Consider the following 26,309-nt stretch of genomic DNA (forward strand, 5'->3'; position numbering starts at 1 on the left):
AACAACATACAACTAAAATTATAATATATTCACTTATTATGCACCAAAAAATTTACTTCCATGGCCTCCGCCATTTCTGACGTCAACAAACACGTCACAACTCGTGAACTCGGAGCTTTCGGAAACTTTCCATTGAGTGGGGCGTTCATATGGACTCAACCCGTGAACACGGTAAACACGACCCCATTTGAAGGCACCATTTCTTGTAGTTACCATGTTGTTGCCATGCAACCAATCAGCCAAGAAATAGTCCACAAAACAACAACTTGTCACTTTTACACTTTTAAGTTTTTTTTTTACAGATTAAACAAACAGGATATAACATGATAAAGGTGCCAAATTTGATATCTAGAGCATTAATATAGCATCAAACAACTATTGTCTATGTAAAGACATAGAGGCGTAATGTCTACCTGAGCAGAGAGAGAAGTCGCTCTCCCTCTGTGTATGTTGTAATCAGAGCTTCTCTTTGCTTTGTTGACATCACCGGGCCGACTGCGTGTGCTTTTAGTGCATGTGAGCGTGCCCCACTGGCTAGCTCACCGCCGCCGCTCTCATATGGCGGATACAGCTGATGACGGCGACGTCGCGGAAGTGTAGCACCCACCCTCCAGTTCCCCCCTCAGGTAAACACGTTATCTCTGTGCACTGTTAGCGCTATAAGCACTGTTAGCTGCGAGCCGTCAGCTCGCTGCCGTCATGTTGAGAGCTGTTGAGACTAAGCTAGAAATCACTTTGCTATTTAGCACCTTTACTTAGTGAGCTTTAAGGCAGGGTCAGGCTAGCTGTTTCCCTTTGTTTCCAGTCTTTGTGCTAAGCTAAGCTAACTGGCCACTGGTCCTAGCTTCATATTTAACATACAGATATGAGAGCGTTATCAGTCTTGTCATCTTTCTCAACAAGGAAATAAAGCGCATTTCCCAAAATGTTAAACTATTCCTTACACTCGTAACAAGAGGACCTGGATAATGTAAGTCTCTTTCATCATTTCTCCCTCTATAGCGTTGCTCAAACTCACATATTTCACCAAACAGAACATAAAGAATAATTTCACTCTGTACTGTAACCTTGATTTCTCCCCCCATCGGACCATAATCTGTTTCACATGCTGAGATTTTGATGAAGGAAAGAATTTGCCCTCAAGTCGTTTTAAGATCCTGGGTGGATCGTGTCAGCTGCAGACATTTGAGGAGAAAAAGAGGAAGGCTGGAGAAAGTAAACAGCGTCCTGAAAGCAGGTGGTACATTTAGTAAAAAAGCATCGCCTTTCTTACTGTTATTCTGATAAAAGAGGCGACTCCTAAATCCACAACATCAGACACGCAGCTCATCTCTGCCCTAATAAAGACAAACATAGAGGTTAGTCACAATTTAAGATGTCTATTCTCTATTTCCAGTTATTTATTGTCTTGACTTTTTAGTCATTTTGCCAAACCAAATTGTAATACCTAAGCACAATCTGACTGAATGCGTCGAATATATTTAGTTTGTCGTACATCCCAGTCAGAACTTTAGAAGACTTCACTTCTCTTGGTTGACAAGTCAGTATGTATGATACTAGGGGGTCTCTAGTGTTTGTAAGGACTTGCATGTATACACTTTTCTTTATTTCTGTTTTTTAATCTTAACTTTTAGCCCAGAAAACAAAATGGGTGTTTTTGAACAATATTTGGAATTTTTATCAATTTCATTGATGATCCATGTAGTACTGTGGGTGCGTGTGAGGTGTGTGTGTGTGTGTGCTTGTTTGTGCAAAAGAAAACACCAAGTCTAAATTTTGATTATACTTTAATAAATATGGCTAAATTTAAATGAAAGATTTCACTAGGATAGAAAACATTTTCTTTTATTAATCTTAGATAGTTTGTGTTAATGCTTTTAAACAAGGTTGAGGTCTTGATTAATACATTCATCGTCACTGAAGAAGCCTTTTTTTTTTCATTTCAACAAATTTTCTTTTTAAATATTCATTATTTCTGTTATTGTATGTGCCTGAATACATACGCTTGATTACCTCTGTGTGTGCTCATATGGGAGAGAGACAGAGTGTGTGTGAGAGATAACTGTTTATTGTACTTGTATTATAAAACTGTATGTAAATACTTTACCTCACGCTCATGGACTTTTGATAAAAAAAAAGAAAACTGTACAAAAAACGGCAGAGAATAGATCTATTTGGGATAAATCTTTGATTCGTAGGTCCCCTTGCGAAATTGCTTTTGTAAAGACTTCAGGCCAGGATATGTGCAATTTATTACGACACTAGATAGTGTGCACATTTAACGAGTCATGGTTTTTAGATGTGGTTTTTATTTTCTGTTTGATTTGGTCAAAGACCAGCTAAGGAGGTTGTTTTCTCAAAGCACCGTCATTAATCAGTACACAGAAAGCACAATTGATTATTTATTGCATTTTTACAGAGGAAGTCTCTTTTCTTTCCTCTTTGACTAATCTTCTGTTTTTGTGTTTTGTTTTGTTTTTTGCCACAGAAGAATCGAACAACTCCACCCCCGAGCTGTACAGATTGTGATAAATGTACATAAGACAAAAATCTAGTTCACCCTCGCATTTTTTTGTATGGAGAGATATTACTTGTGTGAAGAGAGTATTTCAAATTTGATTGAATATTTAGTAATATTGAAAATGAGATTGAACACAGTCAATGTGAAAATAAGTGCTGAGAAATATTATTCTTCTGTCTCTTTGGAATAAAAGTGTTGAGTATTAATAAAAAATAAGAAATCTCAAACTTATTTGTCTTCTTTTATTTTATCATTTATGTGTCCACAGGTTGGCAGCGAGCAACAGGACGTATTTCACGTGTGTACCACCAACCGATTTGACTGTTATCAGGCCATTAAATAGGCGTTATCAGTCACTATAAACACCACAGATGTGGGACATTTGGGCCTTCTACGACTACTACGTTGCAAATGTGAAAGTGAAACTTAAAAGCAACACGTTCTAACACGTTGTAAAACTGAATGAAACGTCATATTTTTAACTCAAACAAAAAAGCTTCTTTGGGTTTAGGCAGGAAAACTACAACTTCTTAAGGTTTAGGCAACAAAACTACAACTTCTTTAGGTTTAGGCAGGAAAACTACAACTTCTATATGTTTCGGCAGCAAAACTACAACTTCTTTAGGTTTAGGCAACAAAAATACAACTTCTTTAGGTTTAGGCAAAAAAAACAGTTAAGTTTAGGGAAAAACGTCGTATTTTGGGTTAATAACTACGAACACAAAGACAACTACACATAGTTAGTTTCACACAGGATGCAAACTCTGGTCTCCTGGGTGAAAACCCTGTGTTTTGTGTCCTCCACCCCTCATGGAGTTTCACACTGTCTATACAGCGCCTGACTTCCTCTTCTGCTCTTGTCATAATTACTAGAGTCGCTAGAGGTCACTGTCACTGTTCTTTTATACCTTCTTTCAGCGATCTACCATGTGAATAGATGAGAAAACCTACTAGTGGGTGTAGTAGGCCCCTATATTGACCCATATCTACAGGCCTTTTAGTGACTGATAACACCTATTTGATAGCTTGACAACAGTCTAATCGGCTGGCCCTACTTATATTTGACATTTATATGTGTACATGTAACCGATCATGTTATTATGTCCCATACAGCCAGTGGATCTGAGATAATGGTGAGTGTCATCTTCTGCTCTTTCATTGCATCTGTTGCTCTCATAAACATGTGAGATTGATGTTACTCATGTTGGATAAGTGCTTTTGTAGAGCAAAGAGGAAAATAAAGAGGCTTGGGAATAAAACGATAGGCTGAAGAAGAAAAGAAAAAGAGAGATATTGAGGGAAGGAAGAGGTGATGCAAACTGAACGCAGCAGAGATCAAAGCACCCCAAAAAACCTCACTCCCCCTCACTCCTCAGACTCTCTCTTTACTCTGAAAGCCTTGTCCAGCAACAGGAGTTATTTAAAGAAACCCGCAGGTTTGAAAATGTATACCGACGCCTTGTGTGTGTATGTGTGTATAGATGGTGGTGGGAGAATTTTAACATCTGCGGTCGTGGATGCTGACAGAAGGATGTGAGGCGGTAGAAATAATCCTTTAATCAGTTTTTTATCTCCTGCTTCTTAAAAACAAATCTTTACTATTTTCTCTGTGTGTTCATCTCTTATTCTCTCCTCACACCAACCCAACAACCTCAGGATGCATCGCAACACATGTAACTACTTCTTGACAATTAACTTGTTACCTAGCAACTGGCTCTTTTTCCAGAGATGGGGAGAGGGGTTGAGGAGGGGGAGAGAGAGAGAGAGAGAGAGAGATTTATACAGTATTCCCACCGCATCTTAACTGGATTGGATGCAACAATGCATTGACAATACAATACCAAAATGGAAAGTACAGCCTGAGCTTAACGCCCACACATAGCAATGTAGGGGGGGTGAGAGAAGAAGAAGAGACGGAGAGAGAGGAGGAGGAGGAGGGGTGGTTGATGTATAGATTATAGTTTGGAGAAAAAAAAAAGGGGGATGAAACATGCAGAGGGAAACAAAAGAGCAACTGACAGGCGGCGAGTGTGCAGATGCAGGTTGAAAATGAGAGAAACACGCTGCAGTATGTGGTGTGGATGACAAGTGGAGTTGTAGAAGAAGAGGAGAGAAACTGGTTGCTGTAGAAACACTTGGCAAAGTTTTAATGAAGGCATAAAGTTTGACGCCTGTGCCCACAACTCACACACACACACACACACACACACACCCACCCACACACACACACACACACACACACACACACACACACACACAAGATCACCATACGCAAACAAACAGTATAATTATGTTAGCAGATAATAGGCACCCCCTGCTGGGCCCATGAGGGCCGCTCCTGACTTCAGCTGAGCAAAAAAACAAAAGATCAAGCCTCAATGAATCAGTTGTAGTGTCACGTCTGTTTACGGCAGCAGGAGAGCACTGACACCCTGTGGCAACAACATGGCATCCTCCGGTCACTGTGTGTGTCATCTTAGGACACGGTGCACAGGTACATTTCATTTATGACTGGAGTTTAAGGCAGAGGTAAAGTAACAAAGCACAGTGGTGACAGATGCTACTGGGAAATCAAATGTTCATTGAGTATAGTCGGTCTGTAGATTATTAGTATAAGAGTAGGATAGCCTACATTTTTGTAGTTTATATGTTTTTGTATAGTTTTTAAAGAGGTACAACATCTGTACAGTGGGAGGAAGTGGAAGGGTGTCGTCCATCTTCATATACAGTCTATGGTTATCACAGGTTGTGCTTGAGACTGTTCTTACAGAAAGTCTGCATGGGAGCTGTTGAGTTTGAAAGACGTGGTGTAGAGGGTCTATTGAAAGACGTTAATGAGTTTTAATAAATAAAAAACAAGTTTTGGAAGCTTAAACCACACTACAAACTAAGTAAGGACATCTCGTCCTCTGCTGCTGCGATTCTTTTAAAAAAAATCGGATTCTTGTGAGTCCCCAAACTTAATGGAAGTGCGATATTGAATAATATCTTGAGATTTTGACGCCATTTGGAGCTAGAGTCCGCGCAGTAGTGATCGGAGGGGCTGGAGCCGCGGTATCGAGGTCCTGTCTGAACCAATCGCGAGCCGAGCAAAGCCGCAGCTTGTCAGCGTGAGAGAATCATAGCTGTCAATCATGACGTCTCACCCCCTTTTTATAGCATCAAATAACTTCTTAAAAAAAACAAACTTATTAGTTATCAAACTTATAAAATTAACACTTGAACATACATCAGCATGATAATAACTACCTAAAATAACAGAAACCAACTTTGGGAAAAATGTATTTGGTGTGTACTTTGAATTTTTAGTTACATGGAGGGGGCGGGATTTATGACCTGTACCGCAGCCAGCCACCAGGTGGCGATCAGGATGTTTTGGCTTCACTTTTGGGGAGCTTTCACGTCGTCCATCTTTATTGTGTACAGTCTACGGTGATAACCCTGATGACATCTGTTTTTTTTTCTTCTTTTTTATTTTGTGCCCATTCCTGACATCTCCTGTCATATTTTTTGTTCTGCTTTAATCGCTGTTTGTATCTGAAGACCCAGGGTGCCATATTAACTGAATAAATAACACATAATGAAATAAATCATATTAATAAATGCAGGCAAAATATATAATGTAACCATGAAATTGTTAAACGATACCATACATTTTTTTTTTTAATCAGCCCATTCTTTTTCTGCTTCTTTCTTACATTTGTCTTAATTTAACTGCCATTTCTCCAAACGACCATTTAATTTCATGAAGCCAATTTTTTTTATCAAAGTCTTCATGACAAACAGAGCCATGTGATTGGCTCTCCAACAGCCAAATATTTACTAAATTAATACTGAACACTGTTTGTTTTTTGTGCCAAAAAATGAAAAGCAGAAAAAGTACATCACGTGATAACAACTAAAGTAAATGAGACGCGAGCCATTATCTGCTGAGGAAGGCCATGAGATGTGGTTGAAAGCAAACAACAACTGCTGTTTCCATTCTCAACATTTTTTTTTTCATTTTTTTTTCCGTGATCCGTTTTCTAATTCTGATCTAAATTATTTTCTCTCCTGTGTTTATGACTTAAGAACAGGTGAAACTTTTTTTTTTAGCCAGGATCATCTTTCCAAGTTCTTTTTTTTTTAAAGTGAAACAGGTAAAAAAAAAAAAACTTAGGCAGATTTTTCTAAGTTATTCATTTTTCATGTCAAATAACAAATAATAATAATAAAAAATTTAGGCAGATTTTTCTAAGTTACTTTTTTTTTTTTTTTTTTTTACCTCTTACGGAAATCTACGGAAGCCCTGAAAGGCAAAAAAAAGTAACTTAAAAAAATCAGCCTAAAATAAAAAAAAATGTCTACATGTTTTCAGACAGGAAAAAAAGTAACTTAGAAAAACCAGACTAAACATTTTTTTTACCTGTTTCACAGAACTTTTTAAAAGTTTATCCTGGTACAAAAAAAGCTCCACCTGTTCTTAACTTATAAACACAGGAGAGTAAATAATTTAGATCAGACTTAGAAAATGGATCACCAGAAAAAAATTATAATAATCTTGCTTGCCGCTCAGGGCTTCCGTATCTTAAAGCTCGAAGAAAATACACATTTTAAGGATGTTGCTGTGCAGAAATAAGCTCCTGAACTGATTAAAGATGTAATATAACAATAATAATATACTATAGGAAGGGAGTTTGTGTTTCTGTATGTGTCCTGATTTTAAACTCAATCTGACATTCAGAGCTGGACAATAAAATAGTGATAATCATAAAAAGAATTTATTAAAGATAAGAGTTATTTAATGACTAATACAAACTTTAATCATCATCTCTGATCTCAGAGTGTCTAATAATATGTCTATAATATGTTATTTTTACAAAAAATGAAAATCTATACAGTTAAAAGTTTGATATCATATTTCTGTGTTAACTTTCTCCTCCCCTCCATCATTGTGTGTCTCTCTCTCTCTGAACCATCTTCACTCCCCCTCTGTTCAGGACTCTCACCCGTCTCCTCCTCACCACCCGGCTCTGGCTCCCCCTCGGTGGACTCGGCCTCCCCGGGGTCCCCGGTGTCCTCCTCGGGGTGTACCGGGCCAGACTCGCCACCTCTCCTCTCAGGCTCTGAGGTACCGGTACCCGGCCTCCGCCTCCATCCTCCTCCTCCTCCTCCTCCTCCTCCTTCATCTCCCGGTAGCCGTGGTGACGGAGGAACGGTTCCAGCGTTGCTAGGCGATGAGAGAGCTCGCTGATGCGCCTGCGCAGTAGGGAGACTTCTCTGAACAGGTCGTTGACGGACTCGGACAGAGGGCGCACCCTGCAGGACGAACAGAGCAGGCTCATAGGTAATATCATATATAAATATAACAACCGGGGAGAACAGTGTGTTGTGACAGGGTGGCTGATTATAATTTGTTAAAATTAGTGGGAGAATTAATCATTGCATTTAAGTGTGCTCATTATAGGCTACAACTCACTCTCATACACTCCATTATTGTATACTTTAAGATCACTTTCTAACTTTAGACTGGCTGCAGGATGAGTTAATGACATTAAAAAAAAAATATTTGTTGAATGTTGTGATTTTTTTTACATATATTCATATGTAATTAGACCTTTTCACTTAACCGTTATACTTTCTGTAGAGAAAAACTCACCACATGGTCCATTTAGTACTAGAGCTTGTGATCATATCACACCTTCTTCATCAGCAGTTGTCATGGAGTTGCAAATGAAGAAATTTCCATTTTTTTTTGAGCAAAATTCAGGACTTCTTGTCTATGTTGGCTTAAACGCTTAAATTTGAAAATATAGGCGACAACTTGGTAAAATATCTGCTGATGAAGGAGCGATACATCTTTTGATGTTTTGTCAACTGATAGGGAGATCAAATTTACTCAAAAATACCATACTGACAAAAATACTACTTTTGTTCACAGTTTAATTTTAAATATATTAATAAATATATTTTATATTAATATATTAATTTTATATATATTTTAAATATATTAAAGCTGCAATGGGTAGAAATGGAGCAAATATGATTTAAAAAGTTATTTTTATAAAACGGTCACTATATCGTGACAGTAGTTCATGAGACAGGTAATCTGAAAAAAAAAAAAAAATCATATTCCTCTGTGTCCTCCGGTGTTCCAAATGGCATCTGCAAGATTTCCTTTACCGGAGGAAAACAACCAATCAGAGCTGCCGTCTCTGAGCAGCTGTCAATCACTCGCAAACTCCGATCAAACAGTCAAACTAGGCAGCTCTGATCAAATATGAATCAATATTCTGTTACTGTAATGCATATTTCTCCCCTCAAATGTTTTCAGAAACATCTTGTAGTGTACTGTTTAGCTGTAAAATGAGAAAGTTTGTGACCCGGCAGCCATGTTGAGATCAGTTGAGGAAATACCAAGCACCGCCCACCAGCTGCAGCACAGCCAATAGGAACGCTCTCTCTCTGAAATGACCTGTGATTGGCCAAAGTCTCCCGTCACAGGCTACATTTTTTAAAGCCTGAAAACAGAGCCATGAGGAGGTGCAGAAGTATAGTTATCTCTCACAACACTTGAATTATAATATGCTGAAAGGTTATTATGGAATATTTGCCCAATGATGCAAAAAACATTCTGCCTACTGCAGGTTTAAGTCCAAAAATAAAATAAAATAAAAATCAGAAAATCAGAACCAGCCTTTACTAACCCATCATGTGTTAGTTGTGTGGTAGTAAACGCCCCCCTGGGTCATGACAGTTAGTGTTTTTAGATTGTTTTATGCATGTGAGTGAATTGTTTGTGTGTTTTTATGTTTATATACCTGCTTGCCTCAAATTGCCCCACGAGGGAAGTATTGGAATTGAGTTTTGAGATTTAAATTAAATTAAATTAAATTAAATTAAATTAAATTAAATTAAATTAAATTAAATTAAATTAGATTAGATTAAATTATTTAAACTAAATTAAATTAAATTAAATGTATTATTATGAGGTGCTAGAGGTGTTACAGTTACCTGGAGTAGTCAGGCAGCAGTGCGCTGGGCTGGGAGTGCAGTAGAGTCTTGATCTCACGGAAGATGCGTTTCCCCCATGCGTCTAAAACTCTGGTCACACTGCGCACTGAGGCCACATTCACACTGTCAGCTGAAACCAAAACATCACCCCATCAGGCTTCCATTTAAACAGAAACAGCCTGAATGAATCAGGAATAATATGGCCACACATGCCTTTTGATCACTTTAAGATCCAGATATCCATCTCATCTCTGCAGAGTTTCTTAAATTGCTGCTTTTCATTCAGTTCACCAATAAATTCTCTTTTTAATCCTCAACTTCAAAAGGTTTGTCCCCTCAGTGATTTACAGGCCTCATATCAAGATCAAACGTGGGGCTCGTGATTTACCTCCCTCTCTGTAGTTCCAGTACCCATAATCCAGTTCATTCTCCTCGCTGGCTGAACGGGCCCCAGTTGCCAAGGCAACCACCATCAGCAGCATCAACAGAGAGGGAGGGGCCATGATGAGCAGACAGACACGTCCCCCTTTAAGAAAAAAGAGAAAAACAAACCTCATGTGTCGTTTGTTGATAATGAACTTCTTGAACTTTTGTTGCAGAAAAGACGAAAATAAACTGAAATAAATAGAAGAAGTGATGAAACACAGACTGAAGGCTTCATGTGCCAGAAAAGAGCCAGCAGTATGCAGATGTGCACACACATCTGTAACCAGTGGTGCAAGTAAAGTCAGTGGGCTACATTTACTTAAGTCCTAAGTAAGTACGTAAGTACAGCTTTCATATACTTCTACTTTTCCATTTTCTATTATGTATTATAGATATTACCATACTTTGTAGGTAAAGTTTTTGAGACATGAAGCATTTTTATAGCTGAATACAGATTTTCTCCACTTTTACCAACTACAACATTAAAATACTGTTTATACCTTTATGCATATATAATATTAATACAATAATATAATAAATACAATAATTTAACGCTCTGGCAGGGACTATTCTTCACAATTAATACTTTTACTTTTGATACTTTAACTACATTTACTACATTTTATATACTTTTACTTTTCTATTTTCTACTACTTGTACTTTTTACTCTTTTTATTACTTTTATCTGATAACTTTAGTTACTTTGCAGATTAAGATTACATACAAAATGTGTAATAAATATGATAAGTTTATGAAATATGATGCATTTTTATAGCTGAATTTTCTCCACTTTTACCGACTACAACATTAAAATACTGTTTACACTTTAATGCATATATGATATTAATACAAAATATTTACTTTTGTTATTTTATCTACATTTTGCTGCTATTACTTCTGTACTTTTATATTTCTCCTCTTTTATTCAAGAAAATGGTTTGAATACTTTTTCCACCACCTGCACAGGTAGAAAGGTGCCTTTAATTCTTTTAATTTTAAAGCCATCCATAAATCAATAAAAATCTGTGATTAGTAATTGAATTACAACTAGTCAACTAGTCTTAAAAAAAATCCTTAAAAAAAATGCACTTACTTTAACTGAAGGCCTGAAGAAAGCAGCCTTTTTGTCCTGTGACAGTCAGTGTGAGAGTGACCACAAGTCCAATCTGACAAAACAAAGGACGTGTTTTCATTTTTTTGACTCTAATCCCATGACTCCAGGTGCGAGAGGAAAAACAAGAGAGGAGGATAAAGCATGTGACCCAGAAAAGAGGAGAGGAAAAAAAGAAGAAAAAGCAGGATTGCATCCATATGATCGAGTCTGTGAATCATGCTGGACAATAATAAGCCGATGACTCATTGTTGAGGTATTTTAAAATGTTTTCAGGGGAATATGAATTTGGAGGCCGATGAAAGGCGCAGTGAAAATTAGCCGAGCTATAATCTGACACAGCTTGTTCCACATCTGGACAAACACATCAACAACTCTGAGTGAATCAAACCACAAACCAGTGTCACTATGAGTTTGGTTTGTGTTGAAATAACTCTCAACTTTGCAGACTAACAGTTCACTGGTAGAAGCATCACAGGCTGGAAAAACGGAGCAAATGAGCCAAAACTCACAAGTTTGAGATGATGATGATGCTTCAGCTCTCAGCAGGAAGTCCCTCTCCGATCTTATTGAATACCAGATGCTCCTCTCGCCTCTCCTCTCTGTCACTGCCCCGGTCTTTTCTCCTTATTTCTTCCCCTCTCTCTCTCTCGCTCTGATTTCCTCTGATGCTCTCTCCACCCTCGCCTCGCAGCTGTAATATAATGAGGAGGAGAGTGTTGCAGGTCCAGTGCTGAGTTTAAAAACTCCTTATTTGTGGAAGAGCTGTCGTTATCTTTACACCCCAACGCACGCCCTCCTGCTCTCTCTCTGACACACACTATGACATCCAGCTGCTGCCAGATGTGTTGTGCATCCTCTGCTTTCAGATAAGTCTGATAATTGACCTCGTTTAAGTCTCCTATTCCCCCCTTGATGTGGAGCAGACAGGTATATGTGTGCCCGAGGCTGTAATCTCACTCCACTGAGGGATCCAGTTTCTCCTCAAAACTTGAGTTATGGACCTTTTTCATCTTTCGCCGCTTCTCACGACTAACCTTTACCCTCCCAGAAGCAGCTCACAGCCTCAACATATTTTAAATAGTTTAGATCTACTGCACTACATTTATTTGACAGCTGTAGTTTTTCTGATTAAGAGTTACCCACAAATATGTTCAGTGTATAACATATGATGCATTTTTATGGATTAAATACCCGAGGAGGACAAGGAACTATAGCTGTAAAATAAATGTAATGGAGTACAAAGTACAATATTTACCTCTGAAATGTGGTGGAGGTGAAGTATAAAGTAGCAGAAAATGGAAATACTTAAGTAAAGTGAAGTTTCTCAAAATTGTAGTACAGTACTTTAGTAAAGTTCCTAATTATTTTTCCACTGCTGGAGACTTCAGGGGGATATTATACATTTAATCAACAATATTTTCAAGCAAATATGTTTTCTATATGCAACACTGACAGAAGTCTTCCCAGTAAATCTGGTTAAAAAGAACAATGTTGCCCTCTTCAAATGTAAATATGTTAAAATCTGACAATATCTAACAACGTGTTAAGTAAAGGATTTGTAGGAAAGAGAGGTGATAGAGATAAGATAAGATAAGATATTCCTTTATTAGTCCTGCAGTGGGGAAATTTGCAGTGTACAGCAGCAAAGGGGATAGTGCAAAAAAAAAGCATCAGGTAACACAGTAAAAAAAAGAGCTAAACAAAGTGTAACAAAATATGAACCATTTAAATAGAAGGAAATATAAAAATATGAGCAGTATATATAGTATTGACAATAAACAGACTATTAAAAAATTGCACAAGTGGAAAAATGATATTGCACAGTGAGAATGAAATGATATTCCACCTGAAAAATATTGCACAGTATGAATTACACCTGAGTAGTAATGATATTGCACAGTCAGTAAACAGTTTAATGCAGTTATTGTCAGTTTTTGGTGTGTAAGTGTAAGCAGTGCAGTGCTGTTTGGAGGGCAGGAGAGCAAGGAGAGCAGGAGATGGGTTATGAAATGGAATGAATTATTCTTTATTGACTGACATCCAGATGTTATTCCAGCTCTCTGTGTCTGTTTTCATGCTGCGGATGAGGTGAGATCAGAGTTGGCCGCTAATGCAGCCAAGAGAAGTCAAGTGTAGAGGCCGAGAGAGTAAGGAAGAGAGGAGGCGTAAAGATGGGAAAGAAAAACAGACAAACAAATGGGATTAAATGATAATAATAAACCGCTGCACTTCTTCAACATCTGCACACCTCTCCTGGCAGCCTCACAGAGTGATTTCAACAGAGAGTTACTGCTGTGAAGAAGTCACTACCGTCAGACACAGCTGGTTCACATTAACAACAGGCAGTTTGTCACCTTCAGCTGAATTCCAGCCTCACACACACACACACATACACTGACACACAATACTCTCTCTCCCCGCTCGAGTCTTTCACTTCTTCTGTCTTTTACAAACCACATGACGAGGTGTGCGCTCGTGGCTCACACTTTTATTTCTCCAACACTGTCTCACTGTGGAGGAACGCCAACATTGCACTTCACTTCACAACCAGAGACTGACGTAACAGAGTAACGCAACCAAAAATATTCCCTCTTAAGAGAATACAAAGAAAGTTAGGGGTCACATGTGTACAATTTTATTTCTATGTGGATGTATCCTCCAATGCTTTCAGGCTTTAATGTTAAATGTCTTCAAACAGATCTGTAAATGCTCTTTTCATTAGACTTTAGTCCCCAATGAGTCTCCAGATAGACGGGACATTTTGAGGAAGTGGTTTAGCCAGAAACAGGAAACCCAACGCTGCAGTTTATGTACCCAGACAAACTGAAACACTCAATAGATGCGTGGAACAACCTCAACGAAGAAGACTAGAAACTTCCCCGCAAAAACCCCAAACATCACAACATGGAAGCTCAACAAGTTTGGCATCTTTCTTCCATGTCGACCTGGATATTTGTCTTTTGCTTCCTGCCTGCTTGCTCAGGAATGGACGCACCAAGTAAGCCTTCCAAACTATATTTTGACTTCTTGGTAAAAAACAACTTTGTGGATGAAAATCTTCAATTATTTGCAGTCAAAAAAGTTTAGATATGTGTTTCTTTATCATATCAACTCTAAATCTAGCGATTATCCTCACTATTACTATTCCTTAGTTTTTTTGAGGAATTGTTTCATCTATAAATGTCAAAAGAATTTGTCATGGTTTCCCAAAAGCCGAGGTGAAATGTTCAAACTGCTTCATTTTACGACCAAAACCCAAAATGATTTTGTTTATAATGATATTAAAAGAGACAAAAACAGCAAATTGACACACTTGAGAAGCTTGAACCCAACAGTGTTTGATGTTTTTGCTTAATAATTGATCAACTATTTAATTAATCGACTAATCATTTCAGCTCTCTATGTTATGTCCTCTCACAGAACTCAGCCTGGAAAGCACCGTCTTTGTGGCCTTCCCAGGCGAAGACCTCCACATTAAGTGTGAGGTGATGATGATCCCAGCAAACGTAAGCGGCGGCGACTTGATGTGCTTCGATCCTCTCGACGAACAGATATATAGCAAACCCATCACTGGGACGACCGGCGAGCAAAATGTCAAAGTGACATTGGAGCTGAAAAACCTGACCACATCAGGAGAATACAGTTGTCACTATAAAACAGCCAAAGTGTACTGGTTTCTTCGAGTGGGAAGTGAGTATGAAACGAAGAGAATGAAAAATTAAACTGAAATAGATTTTTTAGGGAAGTGAAGTGAATCAATAACCAGATTTTATAAATGTTTCTGCTCAGTCTTTGTAAGAGATCTTTAAAGTGGACGTGATGACAAGGTGTGAGTCTCTGTAAAAGACTGTCCTCTACCTTTTCCACGGTTGTACGGTAAAACTTAATGCACGGGACAGCGGTCTCCTGGATGAAAGACCTGTGTTTAACCACCTCCCCTGTGTGCGTCTCTTTCGCTCTGTAAAACTACGTCACCGCACTCCTGGCGCACTTTCTCTGAGCATTTACTGTTACCACGAATGCGTTTACAGTTAATGGAACGCCCGGTGCATTTCAAAGGGTGTCTTGTGCGTCGGTATCACACGCCGACCTTCAATAGTTTTGTGTCCCTTCAGATTTAAGGAATCCATTGGTACCAACCATGTCACACTAGCGTTAGCGTTAGCATTATTTAGCGTCCTTCGTTAACTAACACTCCAAACTTACGCTAAATTTTGGCTAGGAAAAACTGGCATGGCCATTTTCAAAGGGGTCCCTTGACCTCTGACCTCAAGATATGTGAATGAAAATGGGTTCTATGGGTACCCACGAGTCTCCCCTTTACAGACATGCCCACTTTATGATAATCAAATGCAGTTTGGGGCAAGTCATAGTCAAGTCAGCACACTGACACACTGACAGCTGTTGTTGCCTGTTGGGCTGCAGTTTGCCATGTTATGATTTGAGTATATATTTTTTATGCTAAATGCAGTACCTGTGAGGGTTTCTGGACAATATTTGTCATTGTTTTGTGTTGTTATTTGATTTCCAGTAAAAAATACATACATACATTTGCATAAAACAAGCATATTTGTCCACTCCTATGTTGATAAGAGTATTAAATACATGACAAATCTCCCAATAAGGTTAATTTGAACAGATAAAAAATGTGTGAATAATTTGCGATTAATCACAATTAAATGTTTTAATCGATTGACGCCCCTCGTCTAAAGCCATTAGTGGACTATAATACTGATGCTGACAGTGTGTTCAGTTTATATTGAAATATATAAAAAGTCCATTGATCTTAAATATTTTTAGCCTGTGGATCACTCGCTCGACAGATGATGGTCTATTTATTTAACAATCCTGCACAGACTGACATTGCATTGTGGGTGTCTTCTTCCAGGTGAAAGCAACACGAAGTCGGAAGGAATGCTGGATTACACAGAATCCAGCATACTCGGCGTCTTCACTGTTGTGCTGCTGGTTTTCAGTGTGGTCGGCTCATTGTATGTCTTCAGAGGAAATGGGGTAAGATGGGCCCTGCTCAGACGTTAAGAAACAGCATGTTGCAACGTCAGAACATTGTTTTGTTATTGACAGGCAGTGTTGTTGATGAGTTTCTGAAGCTCCAGATGAAGTTGAGCTTTTTTTAAATGTTCAAATTATATTTAGTCACAGAATTAATTTGCAATTATTTGATGGCTGTCATCAAGCCTCTTCTTAAAATAGAGCAGCCTTGAAACATCTAAACCCAAATCAAACCTACCTTTTGAAAGTAATATTATTGAAACTGTTGTGTACCGGAACTAAATAACTTCTCAAAGGATTAATTAATTTATTAATAGCTGGTAACTAATTAAATAAATAGACAGACTGGAAAACTGGGCTGGACGGGAGTCCTATCTACATGACAGGAACTACTTTGTCTTACTCAAAAACACAACTGTGACTGTGGTGTTTGCATATGGTTCGAGTCTAAAGGCAAATATGTCCTGCTATAATCCAGATTATTTAATGCAAATCATTAAATTACAGTCACAAGATACAAAACTAGAGACACAACTTGCATGCCCTTATGAAAAAGTAATATACTTCAAGTTTATTTTATGAAGTATACTTAAGTTAAAGTTAAAGTATATTTCCCCCAAGTATACTTTATGTAGTAAGAATACTAATATCAATGTACTAGTAGTGTACTTGTAAGTGTACTACTTCAATACTTCTTAGGACTAAATTGGCCCACTTTTTTAGTTTATAAAAGTATACTTTTAAGTGTGCTTTAAGTTTAAGAATAGCAAACTTTAATACACAACTAGTTTACATCTAAACTGTATTTTGTACTGCAACTATACTATGAACTATACTGCAACTGTTAGTTTAATAGTTATATACTATGCCCACTTTTTAGTTAATGAAAGTACGCTTTAAAGTATTCGCAGTAAACTACTAGTTGAATAGTTTTTATACTGCAAGTATACTTGTATATACTTATAGCCCACTTTTTAGTCTATGAACTACTACTACTTTAACTTATAGTACTTAGCCAATGATTTATGTATTACATAAAGAGTGTTGCACTTTTTGTTATTTGACTTGTTTTGTGATTAAAATAAATAATTAAATTAGTTTTTCTCTCATGCCTCCATGGTGAACGGAGAATCCAAAAACGTAGAAGATCCTTGATGAATTTAAATAAATTCATATCAAAACATCCGTTTACAAAGCCAAGCATGCCGTTGCCATGGCATTATAAGACAAGTATACTTAGACTTTTCTGTATACTTGTCAGTATAAGCAAAGTATACTTAAGTATATCTCTTATAAGTACATCAAAAGTAAACTGAAAGTATACTCTCTTATTTTAAGTTTAAAATAAGTATAATAATAGCACACTTGAAAAAACTTCTATTTGGTAAGGGTGTGCTTTATTCTAGTTTGTTTGTTATCCAGTTTTTGTTATTAATGTTTCTTTTGATGCATTAAATTATCTATTCTTTAGAAAGATCACATCACTGGAAGTGGCGACACCGGCAGAAACAGAGAAGGAAGGACAGAAAGTGAAGTTGTGGAACACAACGTTGATGCAATAACAGCTCCGTCTACCTCTTTTTATGCTGTAAGCACCTTTCTACTCATCAGTATATACACAGACACATTTCACTTGACTTAAACTGTACCATGTTATTTTTGTCCCCCATCTTCCCTGCATTCATATGTTCATTTTTATATTTCTTGGAAACTGATTTTCTCAGAGTCTTGAGCCTCGGCCCAGGTCCATTTATGATGAGCTGGACCTCTCAGCTGCCAACAGAGAGCCAGACCAAATCCCAGCAAAACGCCAGAAAAAGGAACCCAAAGAAACGGTAAGTGGGAACTTCGGGTGCTTTGTCACGTTTTCTGTTATCAGTGGAAAACAATAAAACATGCAGTAGTTGCTGACCTGTCTTCTACTTCCTCCACAGATTGCACAAACCACACAAGACCAGGATGAAGGCGTATTTGAGTCTGTCTATGAGAATTTTTGAATCATTTATAAACTTGTATCGACAGATTGTGATATTTATATCATTGCCTGAGATGATCTCGGTTTGCTTTGCTGTGTCATTGTCGCCTGTTACCAGAAAGTTTTAGATCCTTTAAAAGTAAAAGTAACAAAAACACAATTAAAAAAATACTCTATTGCATGTAAATTTGTAAAAAAAAAGTATTATCAGCAAATTATACTCAAAGAACAAAGTTAAAAGTACTCATTATGCAGGCACAATGGCATCTATCAGTGTTACATTATAATGTATGATGTTGTAGCTACTTATTTACTGTATAATTATAGGTTTGAAATATGAATCAGAAAAGTAATTAGTATCTATCGCTGTCATATAAATGAAGTGGAGTAAGATGTACAGTAATATAAAAAAGTGCAGTGTTTCCCTGAAGGCGTATTTGAGTCTGTCTATGAGAATTTTGTAATCATTTATAAACTTGTATCAGACTAAAAGTACTCATTATGCAGGCATAATGGCATCTATCAGTGTTACCTTATAATGTATTATAATATTAGTACGGATGCATTACCATTGCAATGTTGTAGCTACTTATTTACTGCATAATAATAGGTTTAAAATATGAATTTGAAAAGTAATTAGTATCTATAGCTGTCAAATAAATGTAGTGGAGTAAAATGTACAATAATATAAAAAAGTGCAGTGTTTCCCTCTGAAATAAGATAAGATAAGATAAGATAAGATAAGATAAGATATAAGATAAGATAAGATAAGATAAGATATTCCTTTATTAGTCCCGCAGTGGGGAAATTTGCAGTGTACAGCAGCAAAGGGGATAGTGCAAAAAACAAGATGCATCAGCTAACACAGTAAAAAAAGAGCTAAACAAAGTGTAACAAAATATGACTCATTTAAATAGAAGGAAGTATAAAAATAGGAACAGTATATACAGTATTGACAATAAACAGACTATTAACAAAATGCAAAAATGTAGTGGAGTAAAAGTATAGAATAGCATAAGTAAAGTATCTCAGAGTTGTACTACAGAAATTGAAATAAATAAATCTGCCACCTGTCTTGATTGTGTCTTTTTGTGTTCTTCTAACGTATCCCCTTATATGGGCATTTCCGTCTGTGAGTCAGCACCACCCCGACCAATAGAATTGTGAGCTCTCGATTCAACGAGCCAATCACAACGCTCCTGACCAGCTGTACTTCCTGGTTTGGTTTGTTGTGTTGTTGTGCATCGATCATGGCTGCAGAGGGAGACTTTCTGGCGAGATATCGAGCCGTGTCCAATAAACTGAAGAAGTAAGAGGGTTGAGATACATTAGTTCAACAATAATGATAATAATAATAGTGACAATAATGCTGAAGATAATGTATACAGCTAGCTAGAGCTAATAAGCTAGGCTATGCTAATAGTTAGCATGTCACTGTCATTACAGTCAGCGTCACGTGACGTTATTTTAACCTTTGTGTGCTTGTAATGTAGTTTATAACGCAAATATCATGTTACTAGATGTTAATTGTTTAGTTTAGGTTCATGCAAAGTAGTAACTGATGTGTTCAGTTCATTTGCAGCTAGCTACAGTCGGAAACTAGACACATTCATTCTACTGAACAGTTAGCTAGCTAACTGAAGGCAAGGCAGCTTTATCTGCAGCACATTTCAGCAACAGGGCAATTCAAAGTGCTTTACATTCAAGAACATTGTGACAAAGTGCAAAAGAACATTAAAACATATTTAAAACAGTTATAAAAACATGAAAGATTAGAAAATAAAAACAAGCTAAAAATAAAAGATAGGATAGAAGCTAAAATAGAATATAACACACAAGAGTAAAGCTCTAGTGCAGTATATAAGATCATTATATTTGCCACTGCTTTCCCAAGTCCAGCCTCACAGAGCTGCTAGCATGGCTGTAGTCTCTTAAGTCTAAGGACATCCATTTGTTTTTTAAAGTGTAATTAGGAACTGCAATCAATGAGAGCAATGATATTTTATTTGATGCTTGTGCAGGGTCAAGGGCTTAGTTATGAATTACCTAGTCTGGGGGCTAGTCGGACAGTAAAAGAGGACAGTAGGCATATTGTATCTCTCTCTCTCTCTCTCTCTCTCTCTCTATATATATATATATATGTATGTATGTATGTATATTTCAAATTCTTATTATCACAATGCACAGACACCACAATTGTCTATAGCAAACAATACTTTTTCCCCCCATAGACTACATGCCACATATACTGTAATATTAAGACAAATGGAACAAATACACAAAAGAAGATGATCAAGCTAATAGCAAGGCAAGGCAGCTTTATCTGTAGAGCACATTTCACCAACAGGGCAATTCAAAGTGCTTTACATTCAAGAACATTGTGACAAAGTGCAAAAGAACATTAAAACATAATTAAAACAGTTATAAAAACATTAAAGATTAGAAAATAAAAACAAGCTAAAAATAAAAGATAGGATAGAAGCTAAAATAGAATATAACACACAAGAGTAAAAGCTCTAGTGCAGTATAAGATCATTATCTGGTTTAATAAAAGGCAGCAGCAAACAGGAAAGTTTTAAGCTTTGATTTAAAAGAGTTGGAGTTGGTCCTGCAGGTTTCTGGGAGCTTGTTCCAGATATTTGATGCATAAAAACTGAACGCTGCTTCTTCTGCATGTTTAGTTCTGACTCTGGGGACACTAAGCAGACCTGATCCAGATGACCTGAGAGGTCTGGATGGTTCATAACACAGCAGAAGATCAGAAATGTATTTTGGCCCTAAACCATTTAGTGCTTTGTAAACCAGCAGCAGTATTTTGAATTGAAGTGTATTTACAATAGCTGGCTTGCTAATTTTTTTTTTTATTGAAGAAAATTCATTTACAAACATTAAGGTATTGTAATCTAAAATCAATACTTCTAACATACAGGACACATTGGATAGGAAAGATAACTTAAATTATAAAAAATAATATAATAACAAAAATAAAAGAAGGGGTAGAAAATAATTCAAGGAACAAAAAAGAAATGCATAAATAAATAACTAAATAAGACTGCACTCTTCCATAGTAGCTCTAGGGGTCATCATCATATATGTTCAGTTCTTCATAAGCTCTGAGGAGACACTTTGCATGTTGTCCTTTCATTAGTCTTAAAGCACTTAAATGATTGTCCACAAGGTCCCTTTTGAAAACGGAAAATAGGGGTTTCACTTTCCTCCATTTGGATGCATGGATGAAAACATTTGCCATCAGTATCAGATTGTTCAATATCAAGTCACTCTTAATGTCCTTCATGTTAATACCAAACACAATATCTTCTCTTGTGAGAGGAGCAAGTAGTTGGATTTTGGTTGACAGCCAGTCCTGAAAATCTTCCCAGAATGCCGCAGAACATATACAGTGGAAAAACAGATGGTTTGCTAATTAGATAGCATTAATTGTGATATTTTAGAACATTGAATATCGTGTGTTTCCTTCTCGCAGACGTTTCCTGAGGAAGCCCAATGTAGCGGAGGCGAGCGAGCAGTTTGGTAAATGCCTGTCGGTCTCTGCACAACCTAATGCTAACGTTACCTTTTACACTAAAACGTCCAAATAAGAGCATACGTTTAGGACACACGACATAACACCAAACTCCAACATTTCTCCTTGTTATTCTCCATATTATAGATAGTATACAGTTTCTTCACAGTTTGCCTCACATGTATTTTCCTTGTTTTGTGTTTTAAGGTCAGTTAGCCAAGGAGCTGAAGCAGCAGGACTGCCTTCAGTATGCTGCCTTCTGTAACCTGGCCATGGCTCGGTGAGTGGACACTTATATATACAGTATATATCATACCTCATACCTTTTGCACCAGGTTGACTTAAACCACCTCATTGTCTAACAATACAAGATACAACATACAGTGAAATTTTACACAATATCCCACTTCCAAATTTGGGAAAGGCCCTTTTCGGTGTTCGCTCTCATGCACAAAGCATGGTCTATAAAGAAATGTTTTTTTCCAGTTTATTGTGGAAAACCTTTACTATCTTGCACAAAGCACTGACCTCAACCTCATCCAACATCTTTGAGACTACTGCTTTAATGCCAACTGCGAGCCAGACATCATCACCCGAGATCAGTGGCTGACCTCATTAATGTTCTTGTGGCCGAAAAGAAGCTAAAGCTCCAAATTTTGTGGAAAGCTTTCCATGAAGTGTGTCGGCTGTTATAGCAACTTATAAATGCTCATGGCTTTGTAATGAGATGTTCAGCAGGGTTTTCTGAAAAACTGACAGAATTGTCAGTCTCTGAAGCAGATAGAAACATGAAATATAAACCCTTTGAGAGCATAAGTAATTTGTCAGTTCTCCACCCATATGTAAGGCATGTCATATCATGCTTGTTATGAAGTTTTTGAATTCTTGCTACTATATTTTCAACTCATTTAACACTGATTGGTCTAAATAGAGTGCTTCATGTTAACGATTCAGTAACCAGTTAGTCAGATCATCTCATATAGTTCAGTGAGTGATGACTCCTCTCTAGTTATTCATGTCCCATACAATAAACCACCGCTGTGTGACATAGATGATGGTAATTAGCCCAGAGGGAGCCTGTATAATTCATAGTGATGACATGTTTACTGTTGACGTATTTGATGGTGCATCTGTTGTTGTTACACATGCTGAATGTCTTGACTGCAGGTGTGAGCAGACTCTTTTTAACGCTCCTGGTGAGGCTCTGGCGTTAACTGATGCAGCCCGCCTCTTCCTCACATCTGAGAAGGAGAACAGGGCGCTGCAGGCTCCGGGCTTTGATGAGCACCTTCAGGCTGCACTCAACTGCTACAGTTTTGCCATCAAGGTACGTAATGATTCCTAGTTTTTTTTTAGTGCTTGAAGCAACATTTGTGCTCTGATTAGATTACAGGAGTACATTCCTGTATTGTTTCCAAATTTCTATAGAGACTGTAAGATAATGCTGATGTACAAATGGCTTACAGGTGCACATTGAGATGAACCAGCCTGTGATGGCAGCCAGCCTGTGTCTAGAACTTGGCAACGCGCTCAAGGTAAAACTTTGGATCCGAGCTTCAAGCTGTCCTGAAAGATTTGCTTTGATTTTAAATTGATATACTGTTATACAAATGACATGTTAATCTCCTCTTCTCCTCTGGTGTCAATAGGAGATGAACAGACCGGGAGAGGCTATTGTTCATTACCAGAGGGCTGCAGAGTTGCAAACACAGACACCAATTGAAGCTCTGCTGTCAATGGGAGAAATGGCTACGTGTAAAATTCTCACCCGTGAGTTCAGCCTGTCTATTTACATCGGATATGTAGCTGATGTGTGTTGTATGTGCATATATGATTTGACTTGATTATCCGCATTTGAAGCTTGCATGCCTCTCTTGTTTTTGCAGGTGACTACGACGGTGCTTTGTCAGTGTTCACAGAGATGCAGCTGATGTGTCAGGAGAGAGGACTGCAGCTACCAGGCATCAGCACCCCTGTTGGTGAGGCTTTGCACATATCTACAGGCTCTACCTTTTTAAAATAATCAGATGTATGAATGGATCCCCATTGAGACAATTTTCTAAATGGAGGTTGAATACAATATGTCAAAAACAAAAATGTAGGGATAAGAACATTTTTAATGCAGTGATCAAAAGCTGAATGTTTAAATAAACTAAAGAACAATAAACCAGGATCAATGTTTAAAGGCAGTGTCTCACTTTCTGCTTTAATATCATTGTTGCATTTTATTTGATTACAGAACAGTGTAATATTTCATTTCTCTTCTGTATCTTCAATTTCCCGAAAAAGGTGCCTTTTTGGACATTGTGGCTAAATGTGAGATCTCCAGAGTACTACTGCTGATGTTGCTTGAGGTAAGCACCTTGATTTTATACATAAAGACAAGACATTGTAAGAAAACATCTATATCACAATATTTGTGTAACTGAAGTGGAAAATACGGCCTAAAAACATGAGAGGCTCTCACTAGAGTCAGTGTTTGGTTTGTCCGTTCTGGGCTATTGTAGAAACATGGCAGTGCAACATGGTGGACTCTGTGAAGAGGACCCCGCTCCCTATGTAGATATGAAGGGCTCATTCTAAGCTAACGAAAACACAACAAGTTTTAGTTTCAGGTGATTATACACTAATGAAAACATAGTTATGAATATTATATTCCATTTCTTCTAATGAATCCCCCAAAATGTTACACACTGTTCCTTTAAATAATGGTTTGCCATCGGCCAAGTATTGGTTGCCAATTTCTCATACTAGTAGCCAATGGCAACCTGGCAACTCTCAGCCTGTCGAGTCCTTTAAACCAGTTCTGTATTTTTCCCTTCACTTATGGAAAGCTATATTTTAACAGGGTTTTATAGGTAGTGATAAAACACTGTATACCCAGTGCAAAGTATTTTTTTACTACACATACACAGCTACAAGAACACCTGCCAAGACTTCAGTGCCAAACAGCCACAGTTACATTTCAAATATTAAAAGAAGGAAACGCCTCCACATCAACAGCGCAACAGAAAATATTGTATGATCAATGCCAAGTATTGACAATACTGATTATTTATCCCACATCTGCACATCAATTACTGAAGCAGCACTTTAACGTTGCTGTTTCCCTGTGCAGCCTCCGCCTCAGAAGTTGTTACCAGAACATGCCCAGACCCTGGAGAGATACGCATGGGAGTCTTTTGACCCTCACAGCCAAGGTAAATGCACCTCAAGATTTATCTACTATTAGAGCAAAAATGTATGATTTATATACGTCGTATTTTCACTGAGTATGCAGATCATGAATCCGTTGAGTGACATATATTTGAAGTGTTGTAAACGTGGATCTTGTCCTCTCCTTCAGTAACCTTCCTGCCTGAGAATGTTTTCCTGCTCCTGCAGTCTGTAGTGGTGAGTTTCATCATCCACATACTTGTACAGTTCACAGGATTTCCTGATGCTTCCTGCCTCATACAGGAAAAATAATGGGGTTTGTCTTCCTTTAACAATGGAATGATTTCTATTAGCAGCATTTGCAGTGCTGTCAGTGTTTGTAGACTTGTCTTTTAATATGAAGCAATCAGTATTCACAGTTCTTGATTGATGTTTACTCATGACTTAAATAAAAGATTATATAAAGCAACTTGTTCTGGATGAACAGACTCTATCCACCGTATTGGCAGAGCTATAAATGAGCATAAACATTGACGAGACTCAGAGAACTTGTCAAGGTCATCTGAATCTGCAGTTCTGGTTTTATTTGTGCTGCGTATAACAGCAAATCTGTTTTGCAGATGGCTTGTCAGGAGAAAGACACAGAGTCCCTCAAGTCTCTTCAGACTGAGCTATGGTGAGCATTCAAAAATGTTAATTTCCATCATGTGATGGGGATTGAGTAGCACTTTTATTGCTTCTCTATCATAATTTTCCATATTGATTATGTTATTTTTCTCCCCTCAGGCCATTTCTGACTGCGGAGCAGAATCATCTTCTCCACCTGGTGGTTCAGGAGCGCATCACGCCGTCTGGCCAAGGCATTTAGTCAGTCCAGGTTTTACTCACTTCCTCTGGGAACGATACTTTATATAATGGAACATTCCTGTTTCTGACTGGGTCTGTTGTAAGGCCTGAAGAAGTGTTGCTTTCAAAACCTCAATGTTGTAACTTGCACTCAGAGAGAAATGCTTGCAATACAAAACTTTGCCCTTATTGAGCAAAGTCAAACAGATTTTAAAATCAGTGAAAGTCCAATAGCATTTTCTAGTAGTGTGCTGTCCTTTTTTGTAGGGTTTCTTATTTAAATTTGAATTAATTTGAATGAAATCTTGTGTGCTCGCTACAGAACTGGACCAATTAATATATATTTATTATGCAACAGTGACTTTTGTTGCATTTACAGATAGTTTAATAGATGAAACATGAATGGCTTTGTGGTATAATTTGTTTTATTAATAAATGATATGGCTTAAATTCCAATGTAATTACAAACAAAACCTTCTATTGCATAGTTTTGAATTATGGTGAAATGAAACACCATTGACCTCCATCCCTGGTTCACCTTGCATGTACTTTTCTTATGATAGCAGCCAACTACAGACACAAAATCAAACATAGTTAAAAAAACAAACACTCAATACAAAATGTTACAAAAATATAATGGTTACAATGTACATAGATTAAAAAAAAAAAGGATACACTATACTTCAGTTGTAAAATGAGGATACATGATTAAAACTACTTGTACTGTATATTAAGGCTGGTC

At 37.5% G+C, this 26,309-nt stretch overlaps 4 protein-coding genes across 6 annotated transcripts in view; 3 read left to right on the top strand and 1 right to left on the bottom strand.

The window, feature by feature from the left end:
• Window positions 1–2,748, top strand: part of grin2bb (glutamate receptor, ionotropic, N-methyl D-aspartate 2B, genome duplicate b) — a 122,012-nt gene extending 119,264 nt beyond the window's left edge. For both annotated transcript variants that reach the window (XM_037763870.1, XM_037763871.1), the window contains one exon: window positions 2,489–2,748. The gene's annotated coding sequence lies outside the window, so the exon portion shown is untranslated. The remainder of the gene's footprint in view (window positions 1–2,488) is intronic.
• Window positions 2,749–7,259: 4,511 nt separating this feature from the next.
• Window positions 7,260–11,964, bottom strand: si:ch211-243a20.3 (uncharacterized protein LOC100151507 homolog). 2 transcript variants are annotated; one of them, XM_037762462.1, is made up of 5 exons: window positions 11,564–11,962; window positions 11,034–11,106; window positions 9,903–10,040; window positions 9,515–9,644; window positions 7,260–7,819 (listed from the first exon to the last, which is right to left on the bottom strand). In XM_037762462.1, exons 3-5 carry the CDS (start codon window positions 10,015–10,017, stop codon window positions 7,450–7,452), a joined length of 615 nt encoding a protein of 204 aa, XP_037618390.1. In that variant the 5' UTR covers window positions 10,018–10,040; window positions 11,034–11,106; window positions 11,564–11,962; the 3' UTR covers window positions 7,260–7,449. The 2 variants fall into 2 exon arrangements, with proteins under 2 accessions (XP_037618390.1, XP_037618399.1); XM_037762471.1 differs by lacking the exon at window positions 11,034–11,106 and having other exon boundaries at window positions 11,564–11,964.
• Window positions 11,965–13,681: 1,717 nt separating this feature from the next.
• si:ch211-243a20.4 lies at window positions 13,682–18,464 on the top strand. Its single transcript, XM_037762978.1, has 6 exons — window positions 13,682–14,052; window positions 14,475–14,744; window positions 15,943–16,067; window positions 17,539–17,655; window positions 17,792–17,902; window positions 18,002–18,464. Exons 1-6 carry the CDS (start codon window positions 13,959–13,961, stop codon window positions 18,062–18,064), a joined length of 780 nt encoding a protein of 259 aa, XP_037618906.1. The 5' UTR covers window positions 13,682–13,958; the 3' UTR covers window positions 18,065–18,464.
• Window positions 18,465–19,218: 754 nt separating this feature from the next.
• On the top strand, window positions 19,219–26,295 carry zgc:101679 (uncharacterized protein LOC450058 homolog). Its single transcript, XM_037764964.1, has 12 exons — window positions 19,219–19,351; window positions 21,527–21,573; window positions 21,773–21,845; window positions 22,733–22,892; window positions 23,032–23,100; window positions 23,215–23,335; window positions 23,452–23,544; window positions 23,855–23,919; window positions 24,684–24,765; window positions 24,912–24,958; window positions 25,342–25,397; window positions 25,508–26,295. Exons 1-12 carry the CDS (start codon window positions 19,293–19,295, stop codon window positions 25,587–25,589), a joined length of 954 nt encoding a protein of 317 aa, XP_037620892.1. The 5' UTR covers window positions 19,219–19,292; the 3' UTR covers window positions 25,590–26,295.
• The last annotated feature ends 14 nt before the right edge of the window (window positions 26,296–26,309 follow it).

Source organism: Sebastes umbrosus, chromosome 3 (assembly GCF_015220745.1).
Source record: "Sebastes umbrosus isolate fSebUmb1 chromosome 3, fSebUmb1.pri, whole genome shotgun sequence".
Classification (NCBI taxonomy): domain Eukaryota; kingdom Metazoa; phylum Chordata; class Actinopteri; order Perciformes; family Sebastidae; genus Sebastes; species Sebastes umbrosus.